Genomic DNA, 23,996 nt, shown 5'->3' with positions numbered 1-23,996 from the left:
TTATATTTCATTATCAGAGTGTGTACTTTTAGCCACACTGTGTCTAAAATAGTTTCTTTCTGGTGGGAACTGAAAACTTGGCAGCCAGGGGAAAGGGAAACAGAGTTATGCAAATAAGAGTGGTTTACCAAGGGCAGGTTGTGGAAGAGTGGGAAAATTTATCACTGACATTGCTTAGAACTGCTAGTGTATGGTGATATTAAAATATAGACTGTGTATTAGTAGATTACATTATTGTTTTTAAGTTATCTGCAGACAATGTACCTTCTACTGCCTACACCCTTGGGGGCTCATTACCCCAGCCGTGATACACAACTTACCTTCACTATGGGAAGAATTAATGAAAAAAGAAATATATATATGTTAATGTAAAGAGAGAAGTGTTTCATCTGCCTCAACAGAGGAAAGGATTAATATGAATAAGGAAAGGATGACATGGTTGCTCAAGAGATTGGTCCTGCAGCACGCAGAATATTTATTATATGCAGGTACTTCAAGATTTTATTTCTGATAAGTAGAGGGCTTCTTCAAAGTAGCTGGTACCTTTTCATCATATGAGAAAATTGAGATTCAGGGACATGGTAATTTTGCAAATGAGTCACATCTAGCTAGCTAGTTGTAATTCTGAAATTCAAACTCCAATCTATAATTTAAAAGTTCATAGCTTTCCTGCTAGGCATCATGCCTCTTCAGCAACTACCTCATTTAAAATGGGACTCTAGGGAATCCCCTGGTGGTCCAGTGCTTAAGACTCAGTGCTTTCACTGCTGTGGGCCCAGGTTCAATCCCTAATTGGGGAACTAAGATTCTGCAAGCTGCAGTGTGGCCCAAAAAAAAAAAAAAAAAAAAAGGGATTCTATTGGATACTGCTTCTCTTTTTGGTTAGAGGTTGATATGTTTTGTTGTTTTCTTTATGTCACTTATGAGATATTTTCTAAACTAATGATTTGAAAAAAGGTTGGCCATCTTGCATACCTACCTTGATAAGGAGTTCTTGAACTACAGGATGATCAGCTTACCTACTTGCAAAGTTGTATTTTGGAACACTTTAATTGTGTTAAAAATAATACTGAAATTAATCTTCAAAACCTGGAGAATGTACAAAGGTTTGTTAATTTATGAAAACTAGATTTAATAAGGACCAAAACTATTAGCATAAAAAGTTTAGGAATCATATCACTTGTCTCCAGTTTTTTTTTATTCTTTTTATTTATTTTATTTATTTATTTATTTATTTTATTTATATATTTTTTATTTATTTTTTTATTTTTTATTTATTTTTTTATTTATTCTTTTTTTTATTCTTTTTTTATTCTTTTTTTTATTCTTACTTTTGACATTTATTCTTACTTTTGACATTTCACATTTCACTGATCCCACAGAAATACAAAATTTTAGGAAGGATAGGAAGGAAAATAAAGCTTATAATTACTTCCTTCAGGGGGATTTTGTTTTAGGAAGTACCCAGATGACACCTTCTAACAAAATTAGATCCTTTATGGTGCTATTTTGGTTTGGGTAGATTGGGACCTTAGAAGCCAGTGTGAAGGAAAGGAAATCTGACATGGGAGGATCAGGTTGTAGAAAAAACGTTAAACTCTGATAGCTCTAGAAATTGGATAAATATTACAGCAGTTTTCAAAGAAATATGCTAAACTTGGGTTCTAAAAAACTAGCTTCAATATGGTGATAATAATCATAACAGCTACTTCTTGAGTGCCTGCTATAAAAGACAGGTGCTTTTCTTGTCCTTACAGCAACAATCCAAGAAAGATTTTGTTAACCCTAGCTTATTACAAATGAGGTGCAGAGAGGTTAACTAGCCTTTCAAAGATGATATTGCAGGTAGGTGAAAGTATTTTAATTTGCATTTGTGTATCTCAAAGCCTGCCCTCATTCAGCAGACCTCACTTGTCAAGGACAAATAATCCTGTCAGTAGTTTATGGGCACAGGAATCCGGAATTTTGAAGATGTAGCAAAATTTAGAGTCAGGCAGCTGTCTGTGTTGTCATTCAGGTAGTTGAACTGCTTTTAAGAAAGAGGGAAGGGCTTCCCTGGTGGTGCAGTGGTTGAGAGTCCGCCTGCCCATGCAGGGGACATGGGTTCGTGCCCCAGTCCGGGAAGATCCCACATGCCGTGGAGCAGCTGGGCCCGTGAGCCATGGCCGCTGAGCCTGTGCGTCTGGAGCCTGTGTTCCACAACAAGAGAGGCCACAACAGTGAGAGGCCTGCGTACCGCAAAGAAAAAAAAAAAAAAAAGAGGGAAAGGCAAGGCAGAAAAGTTCAAGGTTTAGCCCATGGTGAGCTAGGGTCAAGAAGGATTAGGCTGGATAATAGTCCCTGAGGAAGTGAACCTGAGTTCAGGGCAGGTTCCAGAACCCAAGGGTGAGCTAGAGTGCATCTCACTAAATCAAGGCAGAAGCATAGTCTCGGTATTGGCAAGGCAAGAATGAAAAGAATATTAGAGTTGGGTGGGCATCTCAACTTCATTTAGGGTTCTAGATTCCAATAGATAGTTGGTCTGAATCTGCCTTTGTCAAGATTAATTTAAAGAAAGGTAGAGAAAGTTCATCTTTCATGTTGGATAACGTTCAGTTTGTTCAACTGAACAGAATTTGAATTTGGGAAGAAAGTGAAACAATCCTTCTGCACATCCCCATCACAGTTGTTAGTTCTTGATTATTAATTCATAACAGCTGTAGAAAAGTTATCTAAGATGGTATCACTCTGTGTGTGTGCATACATGTGTGTATGTGTAGCTTTCTTTGACATGCACATATGTTTTCTATGTATCTTTGATGTGCTAGTTAAGATTTCCACATTAACATCTGATTTATCTGTCATTCACAACTTTCAGAAAGGTGGCAGAATGAAATAAGGACATTTTCCAAGAATATATTTCAGTAGTACTAGGGCATATGCATTGGGAAGTGTCATGAGATGTTACTACTAACTCATGAAAATTTGCAGCTGTGCCTTTTTTATACTATCTGGGTTTCTTGAAATCCTGTTCTTTTCTGTCTACTTCTAAAACATAAAATGAGAGCTACAGTAACACTTCCTAAGCAAAATGTCTCAAGGATTTATATGTGATAGCTTTATGAATACTCTGTCAAGAGAAATTTCATGTGAATTCAGTTGTGTTGTTGTTGTTGTTTTTTAACTTTGACTCATGGTTGCTTCTTTTTTCTCTAACATTAGGCTTCAAAAACTATTAAAGGTAAAGTAAATAAATTTTAAAAAATAGAAAGGTAACAATTACTGATGAAGATTTATTTTAATTTTATGACAAATCATTTATCAGAGTCTTCAAGAAATCTGTTTAGCCTAAAGTTGTAGTATTGCTAGCAACTTTCTTTAAAACTTTTATTAGCTAATATTTTCAAAATACATAGAATGTGGCCCTTGGCATAATAAGTATACATTATAATACGAATGAAAACGTTTAAGAATCATGGGAATGAACAAGCTGTTATCCACAGTAAATGCACAGCTGTGTTTTAAGTTAGGCTATTGATTGTGAATTACATGATAATCTGCTGTGCTGTTTTGTCATTGTTTTTAATTGTGGAAAGTTGAAATTGAGCTCTATGAGTTCAATGATAGTGTTTGCTTTGCTCCCATTTTCTGTTGATCACTTAACACAGTGCTTGACTATCAGAAGATGCTCAATAAATAATTGTTGAATTGTAGTTTTTTAGATGGAAAAATCCAAATGGTGTGATAATAGGTTAAGGGACTATCACAACCATGAAATGATTTGTGAGCCATCATATTTCCCTTCTGATTAGAATACTGTTGATTCAACACAGTAAAGGAGTGAGATTCTTTCTGATATGCAGAATGAAACAAGGAAGTAATCAAATCTTGAAATCAATTAACCACCAAATATGCATCAACAATTGTTTTACTTGTTGAGATTTTCTGTTGCACCATGATTATCAAATGGTCTTAGTTATCATTTAGTGCTAAATGCACCTGTCTTTTGTATTGTTTTGGAATGTCCCAAGCTTCAAGCTTCATAGGTACTCTTGGTACAGCCTGGCTCCCCGCCTTCTTCCCTCCTTTCTTTCTTTATTTCTTTTTTCCTTCTTTCTTTCCTCCCTCCCTTCCTTCCTTCCCCCCTCCCTTCCTCCCTCCCTTCTTGCCTTCCTTCCTTCCTCCCTTGCTCCTCTGTCCTTCTTTCCTTTTTCCTTCCTTTTTCCTTCCTCTTCCTTTCATTTCTTTTTAAATTTTCTCTCTCTTTTTTTTTTTTTACACTTTTTGTTGTACCTAATCTACTTGGTTTTATAATTTGGTTTGTTTAGCTAGCTAAAGGTTTCAGTAAATAAATACTTTTCTCTCATTTTTTATTCTTATATACAGTATACTTCTTCAGTTAGTAGCCATATCTTTTCTTTGCAGCTTTGCTAGGTACAACTGGCTTTGAAATGACCTTTGTATCTCTGATTATTGAAGGTTTTTTTATCTACAACTAATGCTTCTAAGGAGTTGGTATTTATGCTACACATCCTGGGCTACCTTGGCAAATATATTAGAAACAGTCATAAAATGAACACATTCATCCAACAAACACAGTGATGTTCCAATATGTAGAAAGTAGACACTGCTATAAGAGAGAGTTGAGCCAAAACAAGGTGTCTATCCCTAAAACCTAAGGAAGATTGAACCAGACACAACTGCTATATTGACTTTTATAATGTGCTAAAAGCCATGTTCTTGAAGCTTAGAGTTATTTTTCATTCCTAAGGAAGTGTCATTTGAGTAAAAGAACATAAAAAGGCATTTATAACAATTATCTTGTGATTTATGTATATAACATAAGTGATAGAAGAAGGACAGATTTGCCCAAGCATGAGACTGTGCCCTGGTATCTTTATCGTTAAGGATATCTGTATAGTATCATTTTTCAGTTTGTAACATAATAATCACTATCCTTTATTGTGGTTTTATTATAACCAGACAGTTCACAAATATTTAATTGTACAATTAGAGTAGCATAGAGTTTATAAATATGGTCTTGGAGGTTACATGTGAATTTGAATTCCAGTACTGGCATTTATTACTTATGTGGAAAGTTAAGTTTTATGAGCATAGATTTCCTCATCTATAAAAGGAGAATACTAGTACCTTCCTTTAAAAATTATTATGAGGTTATTTGATAAAAGCTATATAAAAACACATTCTATATGTATATGTTTTATATATATATATGTGTGTCTGTATGTATATATATATACATATATGTATATATATATATACACACACACACACACACACACACACAAAGATAATGTTTCATGTAGTTTTTCTGTCCGTCCTTGCTTAATTGTTATGTGCCAGGTACCTGCCTTCTGAGAGTTCTAAAACTTGGCTAATGTCAGCAACTGGGTTGCTGAAATTCAAACCCCGTCCTTTCAGACTCAAAAGCTAATAAACCCTTTCTAATATACCATACTATACCCTATATTATAGTCACTTTCTCTCTAGCAGCAGAATGAAAAAGCAATGTCCTGATGGTGACTGTTCTTTTCAGTTCCTCAAAGGGATTTATTATCTCAAAATATTCTCCCAAATGTTTCACTGATTCTTTTTCTAAAAGTTTTATGTGCTAAAAGTGTTATGCTCCAAATTAGCCTATATTCTTAGCCTCTAAACCTAATTTCTACTCTGAGAAAAAAATTACCATATAGCTATAAAGAGAATCTATATTAGTTTTTATTAATGTAAAGCAACAAAGGTTGTTTATTCTCTAGGGAAAAAACGTGCATTTGTTTCAACACCTGAGCAGTATTAAGGATTTTTCAGCTGAATTTTTATAGAAAGAAGGAAATGTTACTATACTTTATACTAAGAGAACTACAAGGGACCCTATAGTGCCATACCCATCATCATCACCATCCTCTTCATCATCACACCACCATTTAAATAACAGCTCAAACTTCGAAGTGTTAAATCAATTGTACAGTGTATCAAAATTAATTTGTTATTTAAAATAGTCTAAGCAACCATGTTTTCAAATTATTTACTTTTTAAATTAAAAATTATTTTGTAAATTAGATATGACAACAGGTTATCCCAGTAATTATATCATTGTCACTTATTTGTGTTTTTATGCCTTCTTTGGTGAGAAAGTGGAATTACATATAGAAAGACTTAGAGGTATATCCAAAAGAGTGAATTTTTAATGCGAATGCCACCTCCTTGGTTTCTACCGAAAAAAAAAAAACCACTAATACAGTAAAATAATTTTGGGTAACTACCATGTGCTGAAATTTTTAAGTATATATAACAATTTCATCTATATAAATATTTATCCATATCTATAAATACTCGCAAGTATACAGGAATGCTGTGAGCACTGAGCACTGATCAGTATTTGAAATACTTGAGTTCTGAAGACAGCAAAAGAAAATCCTGTGTTTTCAGGATTGTTGGAATTAGTTTAAGGAACAATATTATTAGACATTATTTTAGCAATGCCATACTTTTAAGGACATAATAATTTCACATCGACTACAGAATAGTTTTGAAAAGAAATTAATAAATGTTGACATTGGAGACTGGCAAATAATTATTTATAGTTTGACTTCATTATGAGCTCCTCACTTAGTTATTGTGCTTTCAACCAAGAGCTATTTTTATTCCTGATGCTTTATTTTGTATTTTACAGTTGCATGATCGTAAAGGTATTTTGCCAGGTTCTTAGCTTGTAAAACTGCCTAACTGATACTAATCAGTGTGTGCTGTAACATAGTTGCTAGTAATAACATTTAAGAAAATTAGTGATGTTAAAAATGTAACAAAAATGGAGATCAAACTTCTTTTTATGAGGTTATTCAGTTATTAATGATTCTAATTTACTTATATTTTAGAACACAAATCAATTTCACAGTGGCTATTGATTTTACTGCATCAAATGGTGAGTATTATGACTATCCCATATTAAAAATTATCAGCAATTACATTAAAAAATAAATATTTATTTTCATGAGGTTTAGATGTTTTCTTTCCATGAATACATACTTCTGAAGTGTTTCCTACAAACTTCAGATAACTTTTCTTTTTTCAATATTATGAAATAGTTCAGGTATACAAAAGACTATAAGAAATACAACAAAAGTGCATAATAGTCCCATTCAAATTTATTAAATATTGAAATATTGTCTTTTTTGTTTTACATATTTTTAAAAGGAAAATTTTAGATCTAGTTAAGCTCGTTGTGTACCCTGCCCCATTTTTTCTACACTCCCTTCTTCTCCATGCATAACTACAATTCTGAAGTGTGTCTAACTATAATCCTCATTTTTATAGTACTTTTCTGTGTATTAATTTATACAAATGTAATTCAAATACATGTACAGTAGCTTAGTTTACTTTTACTCAGTTATTTTTAAGAATTACTTATGTTAACACATTTATATTTAATTAATTCAGATGGACCATCATATAACACCCCATGTATGGATATTCCTAATTTGTATATCAAACATTTTAAGAAAGGAAAGAGAGTGGACTTTTAACTATATTTTGAAGTGACTTTGTTTCAAACAGAACATTCTTTAAAATCAGTTATTATATATCATAAGAACATGAGTCTCATTATTATTTTATTTTTACTAGATATCTACTGGTGTATAATTGCTTCACAATACTATGTTTGTTTCTGTTGTACACAAAAGTGAATCAGCCATATGCATACATATGTCCCCATATCCCCTCCCTCGTGAGCCTCCCTTCCATCCTCCCTATCCCACCCCTCTAGGTCATCACAAAACACCGAGCTGATCTCCCTGTGCTATGCTTCTGCTTCCCACTAGCTAACTATTTTACATTCGGTAGTGTATATATGTCGATGCTACTCTCACTTTGCCCCAGCTTCCCCCTCCCACCCCGTGTCCTCCAGTCCATTCTCTATGTCTACATCTTTATTCCTGCCCTGCAACTAGGTTCATCAGTACCATTTTTTTTTTTTTTAGATTCCATATATATGTGTTAGCATATGGTATTTGTTTTTCTCTTTCTAAGTTACTTAACTCTGTATGACAGACTGTAGGTATATCCACTTCACTACAAATAACTCAATTTCATTTCTTTTTATGGCTGAGTAATATTCCATTGTATATATATGCCATATCTTCTTTTTTTTTAACATCTTTATTGGAATATAATTGCTTTACAATGGTGTGTTAGTTTCTGCTTTATAACAAAGTGAATCAGTTATACATATGTTCCCATATCTCTTCCCTCTTGCATCTCCCTCCCTCCCACCCTCCCTATCCCACCCCTCTAGGTGGTCACAAACCACCGAGCTGATCTCCCTGTGCTATGCAGCTGCTTCCCACTAGTTATCTATTTTACGTTTGGTAGTGTATATATGTCCATGCCCCTCTCTCACTTTGTCACAGCTTACCCTCCCCCCTCCCCATATCCTCAAGTCCATTCTCTAGTAAGTCTGTGTCTTTATTTCCATCTTACCCCTAGGTTCTTCATGACCTTTTTTTTTTTTTTTTTTAGATTCCATATATAGGTGTTAGCATACGGTATTTGTTTTGCTCTTTCTGACTTACTTCACTCTGTATGACACACTCTAGGCCCATCCAATTCACTACAAATAGTTCAATTTCGTTTCCTTTTATGGCTGAGTAATATTCCATTGTATATATGTGCCACATCTTCTTTATCCATTCATCTGTCGATGGATATTTAGGTTGCTTCCATGTCCTGGCTATTGTAAATAGTGCTGCAGTGAACGTTGTGGTACATGGCTCTTTGAATTATGGTTTTCTCAGGGTATATGCCCAGTAGTGGGATTGCTGTGTAATATGGTAGTTCTATTTTTAGATTTTTAAGGAACCTCCATAGTGTTTTCCATAGTGGCTGTTTCCATTTACATTTCCACCAACAGTGCAGGAGGTTTCCCTTTTCACCACACCCTTGAGTCTCATTTTTTAACTTTTACCAGAAGTTGCCATTAGTTTATATATTTATCTAGTTTTCTTTTCAAATTGTTTACGTGCTGTAACTCTCACATTAAATTCACTTCACATTTCTCTCACATTCACTCACATTTCACAAAATAATAGAATTTTTAGGTAAGAGATCACTTACTCCAACAATCATCCTTTTTTTTTTTTTTTTTTTGCAGTACAAGGGCCTCTCTCCGTTGTGGCCTCTCCTGTTGTGGAGCAAGGCTCCGGACATGCAGGCTCAGTGGCCATGGCTCACCGGCCCAGCCGCTCTGCGGCACGTGGGATCCTCCCAGACCAGGGCACGAACCCGCATCCTCTGCGTTGGCAGGCGGACTCAACCACTGCACCACCAGGGAAGCCCAACCATCATCCTCTTATACAAATAAGAAAACTCAGATCTAGAAAAATCCTTTTACTAATCAACACATTTTGACTTGTTAGCAGTAGAGTTACAGATAGAGATGAGGAGACCAAATTCTAATTTAGCTTATCTTTGACTACATGATAAATTTATTTTCCAATATTGTGGCTTCAAGTTAATGATTTTTGCACGTGTTTTATTTAGTAATATAGGAAACATATACACCAAAATCCAACTGGATTAAAATGTTAGCTTTCATTTATTGATGAACATTAGCACCACTAGAAGGGCGAGAATTTTTATTCAATACAAGATACAAACTACTGAAACTGACTTAAGAAAATAGACAATCTGAACAGACCCATAAAAACTATCCACAAAGTTTATGTGGGCCCAGGTATAGATAGCTTCACTGATGAACTCTATTTAAAGAGGAATTAATGCCAATTCTTCACATATTGGAAAAGGAAGAGGAAGGAACACTTTCCAAAAGTGGAAGAGGAAGGAACACTTTCCAACTCATTTTAAGAGGTATTACCTTGGTACCAAAACCAAACAAAAGCATCGTAAGAAAAACTAAAGAACAATATCTTTTATGGATATAAAAACCCTTAACAAAATACTAGCAAACTGAATCCAACAACATATGTAGAGAATTATATACCCTGACCAATTAAAATTTATCCCAGGAATGCAAGGTTGACTTAATATTCAAAAATCAAATAATGTCATACACTGTACCAATAGAAGAAAATGTAAAAACCACATGGTCACTTCAATTGATATAGAAAAAGAATTTGACAAAGTACAACATACTTTTATAATGAAACCACATAAACTAGGAATAGAAAGTGACTTACTAACCTTATGAAGGGAAAATATAAAAACTTATAGCCAACATCATACTTAAGGGTGAAAAGCTGGATGCTTTCACCTTAAGATGAGGAAAAAGACAAGGATGTCTGCTCTTGCTACTTCTATTTTACATTGTACTGGAGGCCAGGGCAATTAGGCAAGAAAAAAAATAAAAGACATCCATATTGGAAAGGAAGAGGTAAAACTATTTTTATTTGCAGGTGATATAATCTTTTATGTAGATAATCCTAAGGAATCCACTAAAAATCTATTAGAACTGTTAAATGAGTTCAGCAAGATTGAAGGATGGAAGATCCATATATAACAATCAATTCTCTATACACTTCCAATGAACAATATGAAAATGAAATTAAGAAAACAGTTCTATTTACAGTAGTATCAAAAGGCATACAGTACTTAGGAATAAATTTAACAAAGTGAGTGCAAAACTTATACCCTAAAATTATATTCTGAAAAAATTTTGAAAGAAATTAAAGATCTAAATTAGTTGAAAAATATGCCACATTCATTGATTAGGAAATTCAACATTGTTAATATGGCAATATTTTCCAAAGAGATTGACAGATTCACTGTAATTTCTATCAAAATCTGAAAGGCCTTTTTTGAAGAAACAGATAACTGACCCAAAAATTCATTTGGAATTTAAAGGGGCCCAGAAGAACCAAAGCAGATGTGAAAAAAATAGAACAAAGTAGGAAGATTCATACTCATTTTTGAAACTTAGTACAAAGCAACAGTAATCAAGGCAGTGTAAGTCTGGCATAAAGATAGATATATCGATCAATGAAATAGAATTGAGATTCCAGAAATAAACCCATGCATCTAAGGTTAACTGATCTTGAGAAGGGTACCAAGATAATTCAATGGGGGAAGAATAGTCTCTTCAACAAATGATACTGGGATAACTGGATAGCCACAGGCAAAAGAATGAAGTTGGACCCTTAATAGATCAAAAATCTAAATGTAAGGGTTAAAATTATAAAGCTATTAGAAGAAAACATAGGGATATATCTTCATGACCTTGGGTTTGACAATTGATTCTTAGATATGACACCAAACATATGAGCAACAAGAGTAAAACAATAAATAAATTGAACTCCATCAAAATTAAAACTTCTTTATGCGCCATAGAACATAATTAACAAAGTGAAAAGACAAACCCCAGAATGGGATAAAATATTAGCAAATCAAATATCTCATAGAGGACTTGTATCTAGAATATATAAAGAACTCTTATAACTCGAAAACAGACAGCCCAATTAAAAGTGGTATTCCAGTTATTCAGAAAAGCTATACAAATGACCAGTAAGCACATGAAAAGGTACTTGGCATACTTACATATCAGAAAACACAAATCAAAATAATAATGAGATACTATTTCGCACCCACTAGGATGACTATAATCCAAAAGTCAGAAAACAATAAGCGTTGTGAGCATGTGAAGAAGTTGGAACCCTCATATACTGCTGATGAGAATGTAAAATGGTGCAGCCACTTTGGAAGACTCTGGCAGTTCTTCAAGTTGTTAAACGTAGAGTTACCATATGACCCAGCAGTTCCACCCTTGATATATATGCAAGAGACATGGAAATATATCCAATATATCTATATCCACACAGAAATTTGTACATGAATGTTTATAGCAGCATAATAGCCAAAATGTGGAAACAACCCAAATGTCCATCAACTGATAAACTGATTTTAAAATGTGGTATATTCATACAATGGAATATTATTTGGCAATAAACAGGAATGAAATATGAAGTGCCAAAACATGCTACAACACAGATGAACCTTGAAATCACTATACTAAGTGAAACCTAGTCACAAATGACCATATACTGTGTAATTCTATTTACATGAAATGTCCAGAATAGGCAAATTAAAGAGACAGAAAGTAGATTAGTCATTGTTTAGTGCTGGGCTGGATGGAGTAATAAGGGAATGATTGTAAATAAGTACATTTTTTTGAGGTGATGAAAATGTTCTAAAATTGACTGTATTGATGGTTCTGCTTATTTGTAAATATACTTAAAATAATTGAATTGTACATTTTAAATGGGTTAACTATAAGTTATATGAATTATATCTCAATGAAGCTTTTTAAAAGAGCCTATTCAAGGGCTTCCCTAGTGGCGCAGTGGTTGAGAGTCCGCCTGCCGATGCAAGGGACATGAGTTTGTGCCCCGGTCCGGGAAGATCCCACATGCCGCGGAGCTGCTGGGCCCGTGAGCCATGGCCGCTGAGCCTGCGCGTCCGGAGCCTGTGCTCCACAACGGGAGAGGCCACGACAGTGAGAGGCCTGCGTACTGCAAAAAAAAAAGAAAAAAAAAAAAAAAGACAGTCTATTCAAGTGTTTTGTTTTTTTTTTTTTTTTTTACAAAGGCGTAGTGTACATTTAAAACAAAATCAGATATGTTTGAAAATATTCAGTGTTTAAAATATTTCAAAATCCTTAAGCGGAGTTATAACTAAGAGTAAGGGCTATGGAATCTGCCTAGATTCATATTCTAGTTTGACCAATTATTACTGTGTGATTTGGTCAAGTTATTTAATCTGAAAGTTATTTGATCTGAAAAATAGGTGTAATAAAAGTACCCATGTCATAGGTTTGTTGAAAAAGGATTAAGTGAGATATGAAGTAAGTTCATGTTACATTCTATGCTATTATAATTATTATTGTTATTAGCTAATAACTCAATGTTACCAACCTACTACAAGTTCATTTTTCTATATGCATTGCTGCTGTTACAGAGCTGGTAATATGGTCCCAGATTCAAGGAATTGCCAAATTTTGTGGTACAGAACACAAGGGCATAAGAGTAGGAGAGGAAAGACAATAAGGGCTGGAATAAATAAGGAAGGTTGTCTTATGCATGTGAGGAGGAGGAGGAGAAAGTGAATTTCAGGATAGGGTGGCAAAGTGAGAGGTAGGGATGGAAAAGAAAACATCATTAGTGGTATAGTGAAGAGATTGGTCTGGATGAAGATGCTACAAAGAGATAGGAAACATCTTTGGGTAGGATTGGGCGCTTCTGTGCGTGATAGGCTAAGATGTTTAGTTATGCTGGGGTATTAATAGCATTTTTATTTTAGCTTTAAGTTGTGGTTTTCTTAGAGAAATAGAATTAGTTGCATATTGCAACTAATAGATAACAATTCTTCTTACATTTGAGAGTTGTGTTAAATAACAACTTGGTAGTGGTATCGTTTAGTTGTGGCTCCAGTAGGCTTTTGAACAAGAGGCAAAATCCCTGCTTTAGAAAGAACTGTCAAAGAAAAATTGCACCAGATAAGTTAAACAGGCAATGAAGACTTGTTTCAGGATTTTTGCAATAGAAATCAAAGCGATTGCAATGAAAGAAATTGAACTCAATTCCTCCAAAGCAAAAGGTGAGAGGGTTTTTAAGTGCTGTGATGAACTAGTGGTTAAGTACTGAGAGATTGGAGGGGAAATTGGTCTGTGTGATTAGGCCATCTGTGTTTACTAATTAGCACTTACTGAAGGTAGGCTCCTGCTCTCCCATGGAGACTAGGCAACAGAGGTGATATTTTTCTTGGTGATTACATTTCAAAGAGATGGCTCCCACGTCCCTGAGGAAGACAGTCCTGGATTGTAGAGGATTTACGCCTCAAAGGAACAGAGAAGGAATTCACAATTCCAAGTTTTCTAAAGTAAATGTTCTAAGAGACAGGAGGTCAGGGACAACCTTTCTTAAGTTTAGGCAAGCTGAGGGGAACATTAGGGCCCATCTTGGACAGAAGACACTTTTTTAGAAATTTTGTCATTTGGCTCTTGAATGCTGATAACTCTTTGGAAAAATAAATGCATGTACACAATGAATTATCTTGAAACCAAAATTGGTCTGGGTATTATTATATGCATTATAAACCAAAGGGAGATCTTTATTTTGTTTCTCTCTGGATCTCAAGTGGTTATTATTATTTTTTCCCTATCAAAAAAGAACTATGCCTTGAGGCATTTCTTCTTTGGACAATGTTTTAATGTAGAATTGAGCTTTATGAGCTGTTACAAGTCCCATTTAATTTCCATTTTCACTTAAGAAACTAAAGGGACTTTCAGGCTGCCTTTGTGCTGATAATTAGGGCAACTGAATGTGAATCTCAATGTGTTTGAGTGGTAGCACATATATTACTTTCTGTCTCATACTCATTCAAATGAAACATCCTACATTTGTGGATGACCCAGACAATAATAACAGTAGTAGTTAAACTTTACTTTTCTATGGTACTTTATAATTTTTAATCACTTCAGGCTGCCTTTGTGCTGATAATTAGGGCAACTGAATGTGAATCTCAATGTGTTTGAGTGGTAGCACATATATTACTTTCTGTCTCATACTCATTCAAATGAAACATCCTACATTTGTGGATGACCCAGACAATAATAACAGTAGTAGTTAAACTTTACTTTTCTATGGTACTTTATAATTTTTAATCACTTCCACACACATAATCTTATTTTGTCTTCCCAGTAAATACTGTGGTAGGCTTTATAATGGGAATTATATAGTTGTCCTGCAAATGGCAAGACCCGACTTCAAGCCTTTTGACTCCTAGCTAAAAGTTTAGTTAGAAACTCTGAATAATTTTTCAGCTCTAGATATTTAATTAGCATGAATTTGAAAATCTCTACACTCTCCTCTTTAAAAGTGATTAAATTGAGATATGTCTCAAATATTCAATTTATGTTTGTGATACAACTTTAAGAAGGCCTCATAATTATTGAAGCCTATTACATCAGTTGGGTCCTCTGATTATAGCATAAGGATTCAAACTAAAGGCACACAATTTTTAAAAATAAGATTACAATAAAATACGATTAACAAAAATACTTTTATGCTTCTTCTGTGGCTGAAACTCAAGAATAGCCTATGACATTGACAATGAGAAATAATTTTTGAAAAATTCTGCATATGCTTTAGCATATCTTGGGGAAACTTTCTACATATCTGATCTAATTTAATAAATATCTCTGTGTCAATATTTATCCAAAAGAAGATATTTAACATACTATGAATATAGGCAGAAAACATGATTTTTAATATTTAAACCTGAAATAGTTATCAAGAAATAAGTCCCAAAAATTATATCTTTAGCCTGATCACTCGTGTTTGAAATATTTTTTTCTGTCATCAGGCAACCCTACCCAGCCCACTTCTCTCCACTACATGAATCCTTATCAACTGAATGCCTATGGTATGGCACTGAAAGCAGTGGGAGAAATCGTTCAAGATTATGACAGTGATAAAATGTTCCCAGCTTTAGGTTTTGGTGCAAAACTGCCTCCAGATGGAAGGATATCTCATGAGTTTGCTTTGGTAAGAATACCTTGAAAGAATTGATATTTTGAAAAAAATAATGTGTTGGATCTTTTCATTGGCTTGCTGCTTATGCTCTAATTACTCATGTAGCAACTTCTTATGACTATACACTCAGCTTAATTTTGGTGAATGATTGATTTAGGAATGTGATACTAATGGGAAAAAAGACAGTTAAGTAGATTAGCAGTAAATCTACCTAAAGTGCATCTGATCTATAAATAGGAGCTCTATTCTGGTTATCTATTGCTGCATAACACCTTCTGTTATATTCGTGATATGTGGGTCAGGAATTTGAGCAGAATACAATGGGGGATGGTACATTCTTCAGGATGTCTGGGGCCTCACCTGGGATGCCGTGATTGGCTAGAGATGGCTGGAATTGTTCTACTAGAGCCATATATCTGGGTTTTATTTTGGCTGTTGGTTAGATTCCTCAGTTCTTCTCCATGTCATATCTCCTGGAGCTAGTATGTCCCCTAAGATGGCTCATTAGCTTATGTCTGATGCCTGAGCTAGGATGGCTGAAATAGCTGGGTTGTCTAGGCATCTTTCCTTCATTCTACATACAACTTGTCCATATGGTTATCACAGACTTCATCATAGTGTAGTGGTCTCAAGGTAGTCATATTTCTTACACAGCAACCAGCTTTCCCAGAGTGAGTATTCTAAAAGGCTGGGGCAGAAACTGCAGGGCCTTGGAAGTCCCAGAAAGTTATTTCTCCTACATTCTCTTGGTCAAGCAAGTCACTAAGTTCATCCCAGTTTCAAGGTAGGGGAAACACCTCTCAATGGGAGGGGTATCAAAGAATGTGTAGCTATCCTTAATCTTCCATCTTCTAAAATGTCATTTCTTTTCAAATATAAAGGATTAGTTATGACTGGAATTTTTTTCAAATGTGAAGCAATAATTATGGCTATAATTAATTATGGTTTCAATATAATGGAGTAAATATGACTGGAATAAATATTTTTCTTTTTAATGTTTCATTTACATAAATCTACTCCTGCTGTATTATTACAAGTAAGCAATGTACTACATTCTACCTTTAAAATAAATTTCACACAGATGGTGCTTATACACCTAATCAGTCTTATTCTCACTTGCACTTTCTAATGAAATAATGGGAAACTCAATGGAGGAATGGTTAGATATCATTTTGGAAAAAATTTAGATTTTCCTAACAGAAATGCCTCCCTACCCTACCCTATATATTGTAAAAGTAAACTCTTCCATGCCCAATATTTTTGTAGATCTTTTTTCATTGTTTTTATTCTTGTTACAAAAGTAATATATATATTTTTTAAGTTCTGCAAGAAAAATAGAAATAAACAATAATGCAATCATTTATTAAGTAATTACTGAGTATCAAGCCAGGTACTTTATACTCATTTCTTATATAATCTTCATAAAATTCTTATCGGATAGGTGTATAACAACTGTCACATCACACTAGTCTATCAAGAGCCACTCATATTAAATACAGTGAAAAGAGTACCCCCAGGAGTTGTATAATTTAGCTCAGAGTCACAGAAGTTAATCAGGTTTACAGAGGACAGGACTTGAACCCAGGTCAGTCTTATTTTAGAATCCACATTCTTAACCACTACTAAACCACTTTTTATAAAAGCATCTGTAATAATCCCACGTCTCAGATATGTCCTTTATGAACACCATTATGTGTGTATATATATATATATATATATACACACACACACACACATACATACATACACACACATACCCCCCCCCAGAAGCTTTCATATGATTAGAGTTCATCTTCCTTAAATATATTTTAAGAGCTATATTTTAACTTTTTTCCCTATACTTATTCTTGCTTTTTCTATTCCACACAATTTCGGGGAAGGTTGCTCGAGGTTTTAATTCTTCCTCTGTGAAATATCCCACATGCCACAACCACCAATGTCATATAAAAATGAATATCTGTTGAGATTTTGTTATGCCTTAGAGAATTAAATTCTCCCAGAAACTTATAAGACCATGAAAATCACTCATGTGCTCCTGAGTCTTAAGTGCCTCAGGAAAAAGGCCATGAACTATTTTAAGGCTTAAGAAAAGGAATAATTGTGTTAAACTAAATGATACTGATTAATTTTCCTTCCATAAGTTTCTTCTCACCTTTGTGTATGATTGTTTTTTCCTTTTTCTCTCCCTCTAATTTTCTGCTTTTCCTACCTCCACATTCATTCCTTGTAACCAAACCTATGCAAAGGAGGGACCTTTTTATTAGTTGCATCTTAAAAGATTCTTTGAAACCAACTCAAATATTTATAGGATGGAGATCATAACCCTTTAAATTCATGAAAAATAGTTTCTAAAATTGATGAGACAACAATGATGATGTTGATGATGATGATAATGCCTCACCTTTAATGTTACTTAATAATTATATGACTTTAATTTTTTTCAAAGCACTTTTGTTTTCTTGAATAAGTGAGAAAGGCAAAGGTTAAGTAGGTCTTCAGAGAGATAGTGCTCCATTTGATTTTTGTGTTAACTTCAGCCTAAATAACTGCAATGTATATCTGTAGGTGCTGAAAATGGCAAATAGAAAAGCTTCAGTCCATGTCAATCTGGCAATTAGTGTACTACCTAATATTACCAAACCCTCATATTTCCATGGTAAGAATTTGTGATATGTATTCACAGTCATTAATCTGTTTATCACCCCAAATTCAAATAATCTTTCAGATAGCAAGGGAGGCCTTTAAAAAAAATTTAAAATCCCTAATTGTGATTTTGAGGCTAGCACAGATGTTGAAATTGAGCTTTACTCAATCAAAAGGATTTAAGGTAAGCCCCAGCTTTTCATTTGAAATATGTGTAAGAATAGACATAGTGGAAAAAGAAAAGGGAATAGAAAAAGAAAGGAAAAATATACTAATATCACCACATTAGCACTTTTGGTTGTGGAAAGAATGTCATGTCTCATGATGATTCTTGATGACTCCTTATAGTGTAAGGCTTTAGAGGAAGTATATCTAATGGGCATGTAGCCAGTGACCCTTAAAAGAAGGTCTTCTGTGTTGATCAATAGAGAGAAATGCTACATCTGTCCAAGTGATTTCTCCTACCAAATATCTAAAATCACTGGCATACTTTTCACTTATTTTGGCAATTATAGAAATCGAGCAATTTAATATTTATATGTACACATTTTTTTCCAACTAAATTCAACAGTATAATCACCAAAGGTCTTTAACACTGCATGCAGAAAATAGAAGCTCAATAGATATTTGTTTATTGAATAAAAGGAAAAATTCTCTCAACTTTCCCCTGTAGTAAGCAGTCAGTCTCTGGGCAGCTACAGATACATTTCAAAGAGTAAAGCAACAGCTCCTAACAGCTCTCTTCAGCATTTTGCAGCATGTTAGCCCCACTGAAAATTGTTATAGGCTATAGGTAGCAACAGAGACTTTGAACTTCACTTCCAGAACTGAATCTAAATCTCCAGTACAATCCCTCAGGGAGCCAAATGAAAGGAAAAAGCTGGTGAGAGCTGGACACTCCTCACTTAAGTCTGTGTGTGGGATTATTGCTCACTTTGAATTTTGTTCTTTATACTTTCTGTATGTTCTACAAATTAACATTCATTATTTCAGAAGTGGAAAAGTTTGTTAATTAAAAAGGAAATATAAAATAGGGCATCCACTGCCCTCTTCATTAATAAACAACAAAATTGAATGTACTTATTTTCAAGAACATTCTGTTTTACTTTTGTGTTAGAGCCACACATAATCTTATTTTTATTTGTCATAACAAGCAAAAACTAATTCTCCACATAATTATTTTAAGAAATGTTTTTTTTAAGATTTATAAAATCTTTCTAATCAAGATAAATGAAATGGTGGGGGAAATGGTGACTTTATTATTTCCAGAGGAATAAAGGAAATGCATAATTTTATAGAAATGTAAATCTCTCCAGTCAAAATGTTAAAATGCTGATCAAAAAGTAACTCAGAACTATCCTGGTTTGTAATTGTTCCCTTAAGGCAGATATATAATACATTTTTATATGCCCCAAATCAGTAATGAGTTTTAATTTTAATTAGCTTTATACCTTATCAAGAGATAGAACACCATAAAATTTTATTAAAAGGAAGGCTAATTAAAGGTCAGCTCAGATTAACATCAAAACCAACCAGTCACTGCTTTGTGCTAAATATTAAACTTTCACATTTTAATTTCAATCAATTCCTGTAGGCAATTTTATAATATAAAGAGTTTATTTTTATGTTTTAAAAAAATTTACATGAGGTAAAAATAAAAAGTTTGAATAAAAAGACAAAATTAAAAGGACAATGGTTATAAATCCTTCTTTCACAAATGACAAAATTGAAATGGTTGGTAACATCTGACTTAGTTCCCTAAGATCCTCAGTCTTTCAAAATGCTAGGATTTTGTAATATGGTGGTATACTGCTGGTTAAGAGATGGGGCTCTGGAAATGTTTTCTCTGTTACCGGTGTTGCGTGACTTTGGGCACAATATCTAAGCTCTCAGTGCCTCATCTGTAAAGTGAGAATAATAATAGCATTTTATCTACTTTTTTAGATTGTTATACTATAAAAATTATATAATGTATGTAAATATTTTAATATAAAGCTTAGTATATAGAATTCAACAAATTTAAGTTATAAATTACTAGTCACTTTTGATTGTTCAGGTAAAAACATACATGCTAAAATTACTGCTGACTATGTTTAAGCATGGTTACTGTCCCTAGTGTTTTAAAATAGAGCTACAAATTTTTTTATATTACCCCCTTCGAGAGGTGGAACCTAATTCCTCTTCCCTTGAGTATGGGCTACACTTAGTGACTCATTTCTAACAAATAGATGAAAGTAGAAGTAATGCTATGCAACTTATAAGACTAGGAGCTTATTGGAGCTTCCTCCTTGCTCTCTCTCTCTCTCTCGGATCACTCATTTTGGGGAAGTTAGCTGCCATGTTGTTGGAACACTAAAGCAGCCCTATGCAGAGTTCGTGTTGACCTACTGCCAGCAAACCATGTAAGTGAGCCTTCTTAGAAGCAGATCCTTCAACTCTGGTCAGGCTTTCAGATGACTGCAGCCCAGGTTGGCTTCTTGATTGCAAGCTCTTGAGAGATCCTGAGCAAGAATCACCTGGCTAAGCTGCTTCTGGATTCTTGACACCTAAAAAAATGTATGGGATTATAAATGCCTACTGTTTTAAGACACTAACTTTTGGGATAATTTGCTACATAGCAATAGATAACACTGCCTTATTTGTGTTATTTGCGGAAGCTGGACTAGGAGAATTAAACCTAATAGAGCATTCAAAGTATGAGAAAGCTAGACTAGATCTCCAGGTTTAAAGTTGCCCTTCTGGGTTACTATCTGCAGAATAAGAACTCCGGTGGTAAGCTCCAATTCCCTTGAACGATATGGATATGTTTCTTTGATTCTTTTCTCTTTACCTTGTTTTGATGCTACTCACACCAAATTACATTCCCTCTGATCACTTCTTTAGTTGGGGTTATTAATTGTGGCCTGAAAATGTGCATATGGCAGATAGTTTACATTTTTGCTTCTATAAAGTAAAACTGTTTGAATTGATAGAATTTTTTTTTCTGATTTGAATACATGTCACTGCAGAAAACTTGGAAAATATAGAATAGTCTAAACAATGAAATAAAAATCAACAATTTATAACTACTCAGAGATAACAAATATTAACATTTTGTTTCCTTCTTTTTAGATTTTTATATGTTTATCTCTGTATGTACACAGACCTGTGTATAAATAAGACATTATTAATTGTAAAATGTCATGATATTCAGCTTCTCAAGATTATTTAGAATTTTCTCCTGCCCTTTAATTGAAAAGTATCCATTTTTAATGATTGCACATTACCTCATATCACAATCTATGTAAATGTAATCTATGTTGATCACTTAATTTATTATTATGTTTTACTATTATAAATCTATAACTGAGTTTTCATCCAAAAAGCTTTATGAGTATGAACCTGTATCATTCTCTTTTTTAATTGAGCTTTACAGACACTATTCATTCTTTACTTTTTTTTTGCCTGTAATTTTCTACAGAATGGGAACCCTCAAAACCCCTACTGTGATGGCATTGAGGGTGTCATGGAGGCTTATTATAGGAGTCTGAAATCTGTACAACTGTATGGGCCAACCAACTTTGCTCCTGTAATTAATCATGTAGCAAGGTAAGTGGGAGTAGATAAGTTATTTATTCTAGTGTACTGGACCAGAGTGAAATCATAACATTATTGTTGGCCTGACTCCACAAATGAAAGTTGTTTTCTTCTAATTTACCTCCAAGAAAGTGAGGGAAAAGATATACAGTAAAAAAATCTCCATTGAGCTATCATGATATTTCAATAAGAACTTTACATCAGAATCTCAAATGAAGAAACATACACTGGCTTATGTTAGGACCTATATTTGTTCGACTGAGGAAAAAATTTTTTTTCACTGAAGAGGTATCCATGAGAGCAATATCAATCATAATCTCAATTATGTAAATCATTCATATCTAATGTATATTCTATAGTAGCTCAGAAGTAAAAAGAGACGAATTCTATGAAGACAACTGAAGCCTTTCAGTGATATATAGGGCACACTATTTTAACCTCTCTGAAATTAATATATTAGCTAATTTTATAAATTCCCAGAGTTCTACCTGTATATAATACATGGTATTGAGATCAGAATATAATAGCTGATGATTCCAAATTCATGTTCTAGAAAAAAATGTTTAATGTAAAGCTCTATATACTCTTGCTTATCATTTTTTAATAATGCATAAGTAAATTAGACACCACTTTTAAAATCACTAAAAAGTTTGTCTTGACTCACTTGCAAATCCTATGAAACCCTGCCTTATTTTTATTTATTTATTTATTTTAACATCTTTATTGGGGTATAATTGCTTTACAATGGTGTGTTAGTTTCTGCTTTATAACAAAGTGAATCAGTTATACATATACATATGTTCCCATATGTCTTCCCTCTTGCGTCTCCCTCCCTCCCACCCTCCCTATCCCACCCCTCCAGGCTGTCACAAAGCACCGAGCCAATATCCCTGTGCCATGCGGCTGCTTCCCACTAGCTATCTACCTTACTACGTTTGTTAGTGTGTATATGTCCATGACTCTCTTGCGCCCTGTCACAGCTCACCCTTCCCCCTCCCCATAACCTCAACTCCGTTCTCTAGTAGGTCTGTGTATTTATTCCTGCCTTACCCCTAGGTTCTTCATGACATTTTTTTTTCTTAAATTCCATATATATGTGTTAGCATACGGTATTTGTCTTTTTCTTTCTGACTTACTTCACTCTGTATGACAGACTCTAGGTCTATCCACCTCATTACAAACAGCTCAATTTCGTTTCTTTTTATGGCTGAGTAATATTCCATTGTATATATGTGCCACATCTTCTTTATCCATTCATCCGATGATGGGCACTTAGGTTGTTTCCATCTCTGGGCTATTGTAAATAGAGCTGCAATGAACATTTTGGTACATGACTCTTTTTGAACTTTGGTTTTCTCAGGGTATATGCCCAGTACTGGGATTGCTGGGTCATATGGTAGTTCTATTTGTAGTTTTGTAAGGAACCTCCATACTGTTCTCCATAGTGGCTGTATCAATTTACATTCCCACCAGCAGTGCAAGAGTGTTCCCTTTTCTCCACACCCTCTCCAGCATTTATTGTTTCTAGATTTTTTGATGATGGCCATTCTGACTGGTGTGAGATGATATCTCATTGTAGTTTTGATTTGCATTTCTCTAATGATTAATGATGTGGAGCATTCTTTCATATGTTTGTTGGCAATCTGTATATCTTCTTTGGAGAAATGTCTATTTAGGTCTTCTGCCCATTTTTGGATTGGGTTGTTTGTTTTTTTGTTATTGAGCTGCATGAGCTGCTTGTAAATTTTGGAGATTAATCCTTTGTCAGTTGCTTCATTTGCAAATATTTTCTCCCATTCTGAGGGTTGTCTTTTGGTCTTGTTTATGGTTTCCTTTGCTGTGCAAAAGCTTTGAAGTTTCATTAGGTCCCATTTGTTTATTTTTGTTTTTATTTCCATTACTCTAGGAGGTGGGTCAAAATGGATATTGCTGTGATTTATGTCATAGAGTGTTCTGCCTATGTTTTCCTCTAAGAGTTTGATAGTTTCTGGCCTTACATTTAGATCTTTCATCCATTTTGAGCTTATTTTTGTGTATGGTGTTAGGGAGTGATCTAATCTCATACTTTTACATGTACCTGTCCAGTTTTCCCAGCACCACTTATTGAAGTGGCTGTCCTTTCTCCACTGTACATTCCTGCCACCTTTATCAAAGATAAGGTGTCCATATGTGCGTGGGTTTATCTCTGGACTTTCTATCCTGTTCCATTGATCTATCTTTCTGTTTTTGTGCCAGTAC

At 34.2% G+C, this 23,996-nt stretch overlaps 1 protein-coding gene across 1 annotated transcript in view; it reads left to right on the top strand.

Annotated features, from left to right (window-relative positions):
* LOC309969292 (copine-8) overlaps nt 1-23,996 on the top strand; it is a gene marked incomplete at both ends in the record, with an annotated part of 207,908 nt that overhangs the window by 153,535 nt on the left and 30,377 nt on the right. Inside the window, 3 exons of the mRNA XM_082851000.1 lie at nt 6,876-6,922; nt 15,370-15,551; nt 21,643-21,770. Of these exons, the coding sequence (XP_082707126.1) occupies nt 6,876-6,922; nt 15,370-15,551; nt 21,643-21,770 (357 nt within the window). The remainder of the gene's footprint in view (nt 1-6,875; nt 6,923-15,369; nt 15,552-21,642; nt 21,771-23,996) is intronic.

Source organism: Leucopleurus acutus (assembly GCF_964270905.1).
Source record: "Leucopleurus acutus genome assembly, chromosome: 11".
Lineage (NCBI taxonomy): Eukaryota > Metazoa > Chordata > Mammalia > Artiodactyla > Delphinidae > Leucopleurus > Leucopleurus acutus.
This window is presented reverse-complemented; position numbering and strand designations above follow the sequence as displayed.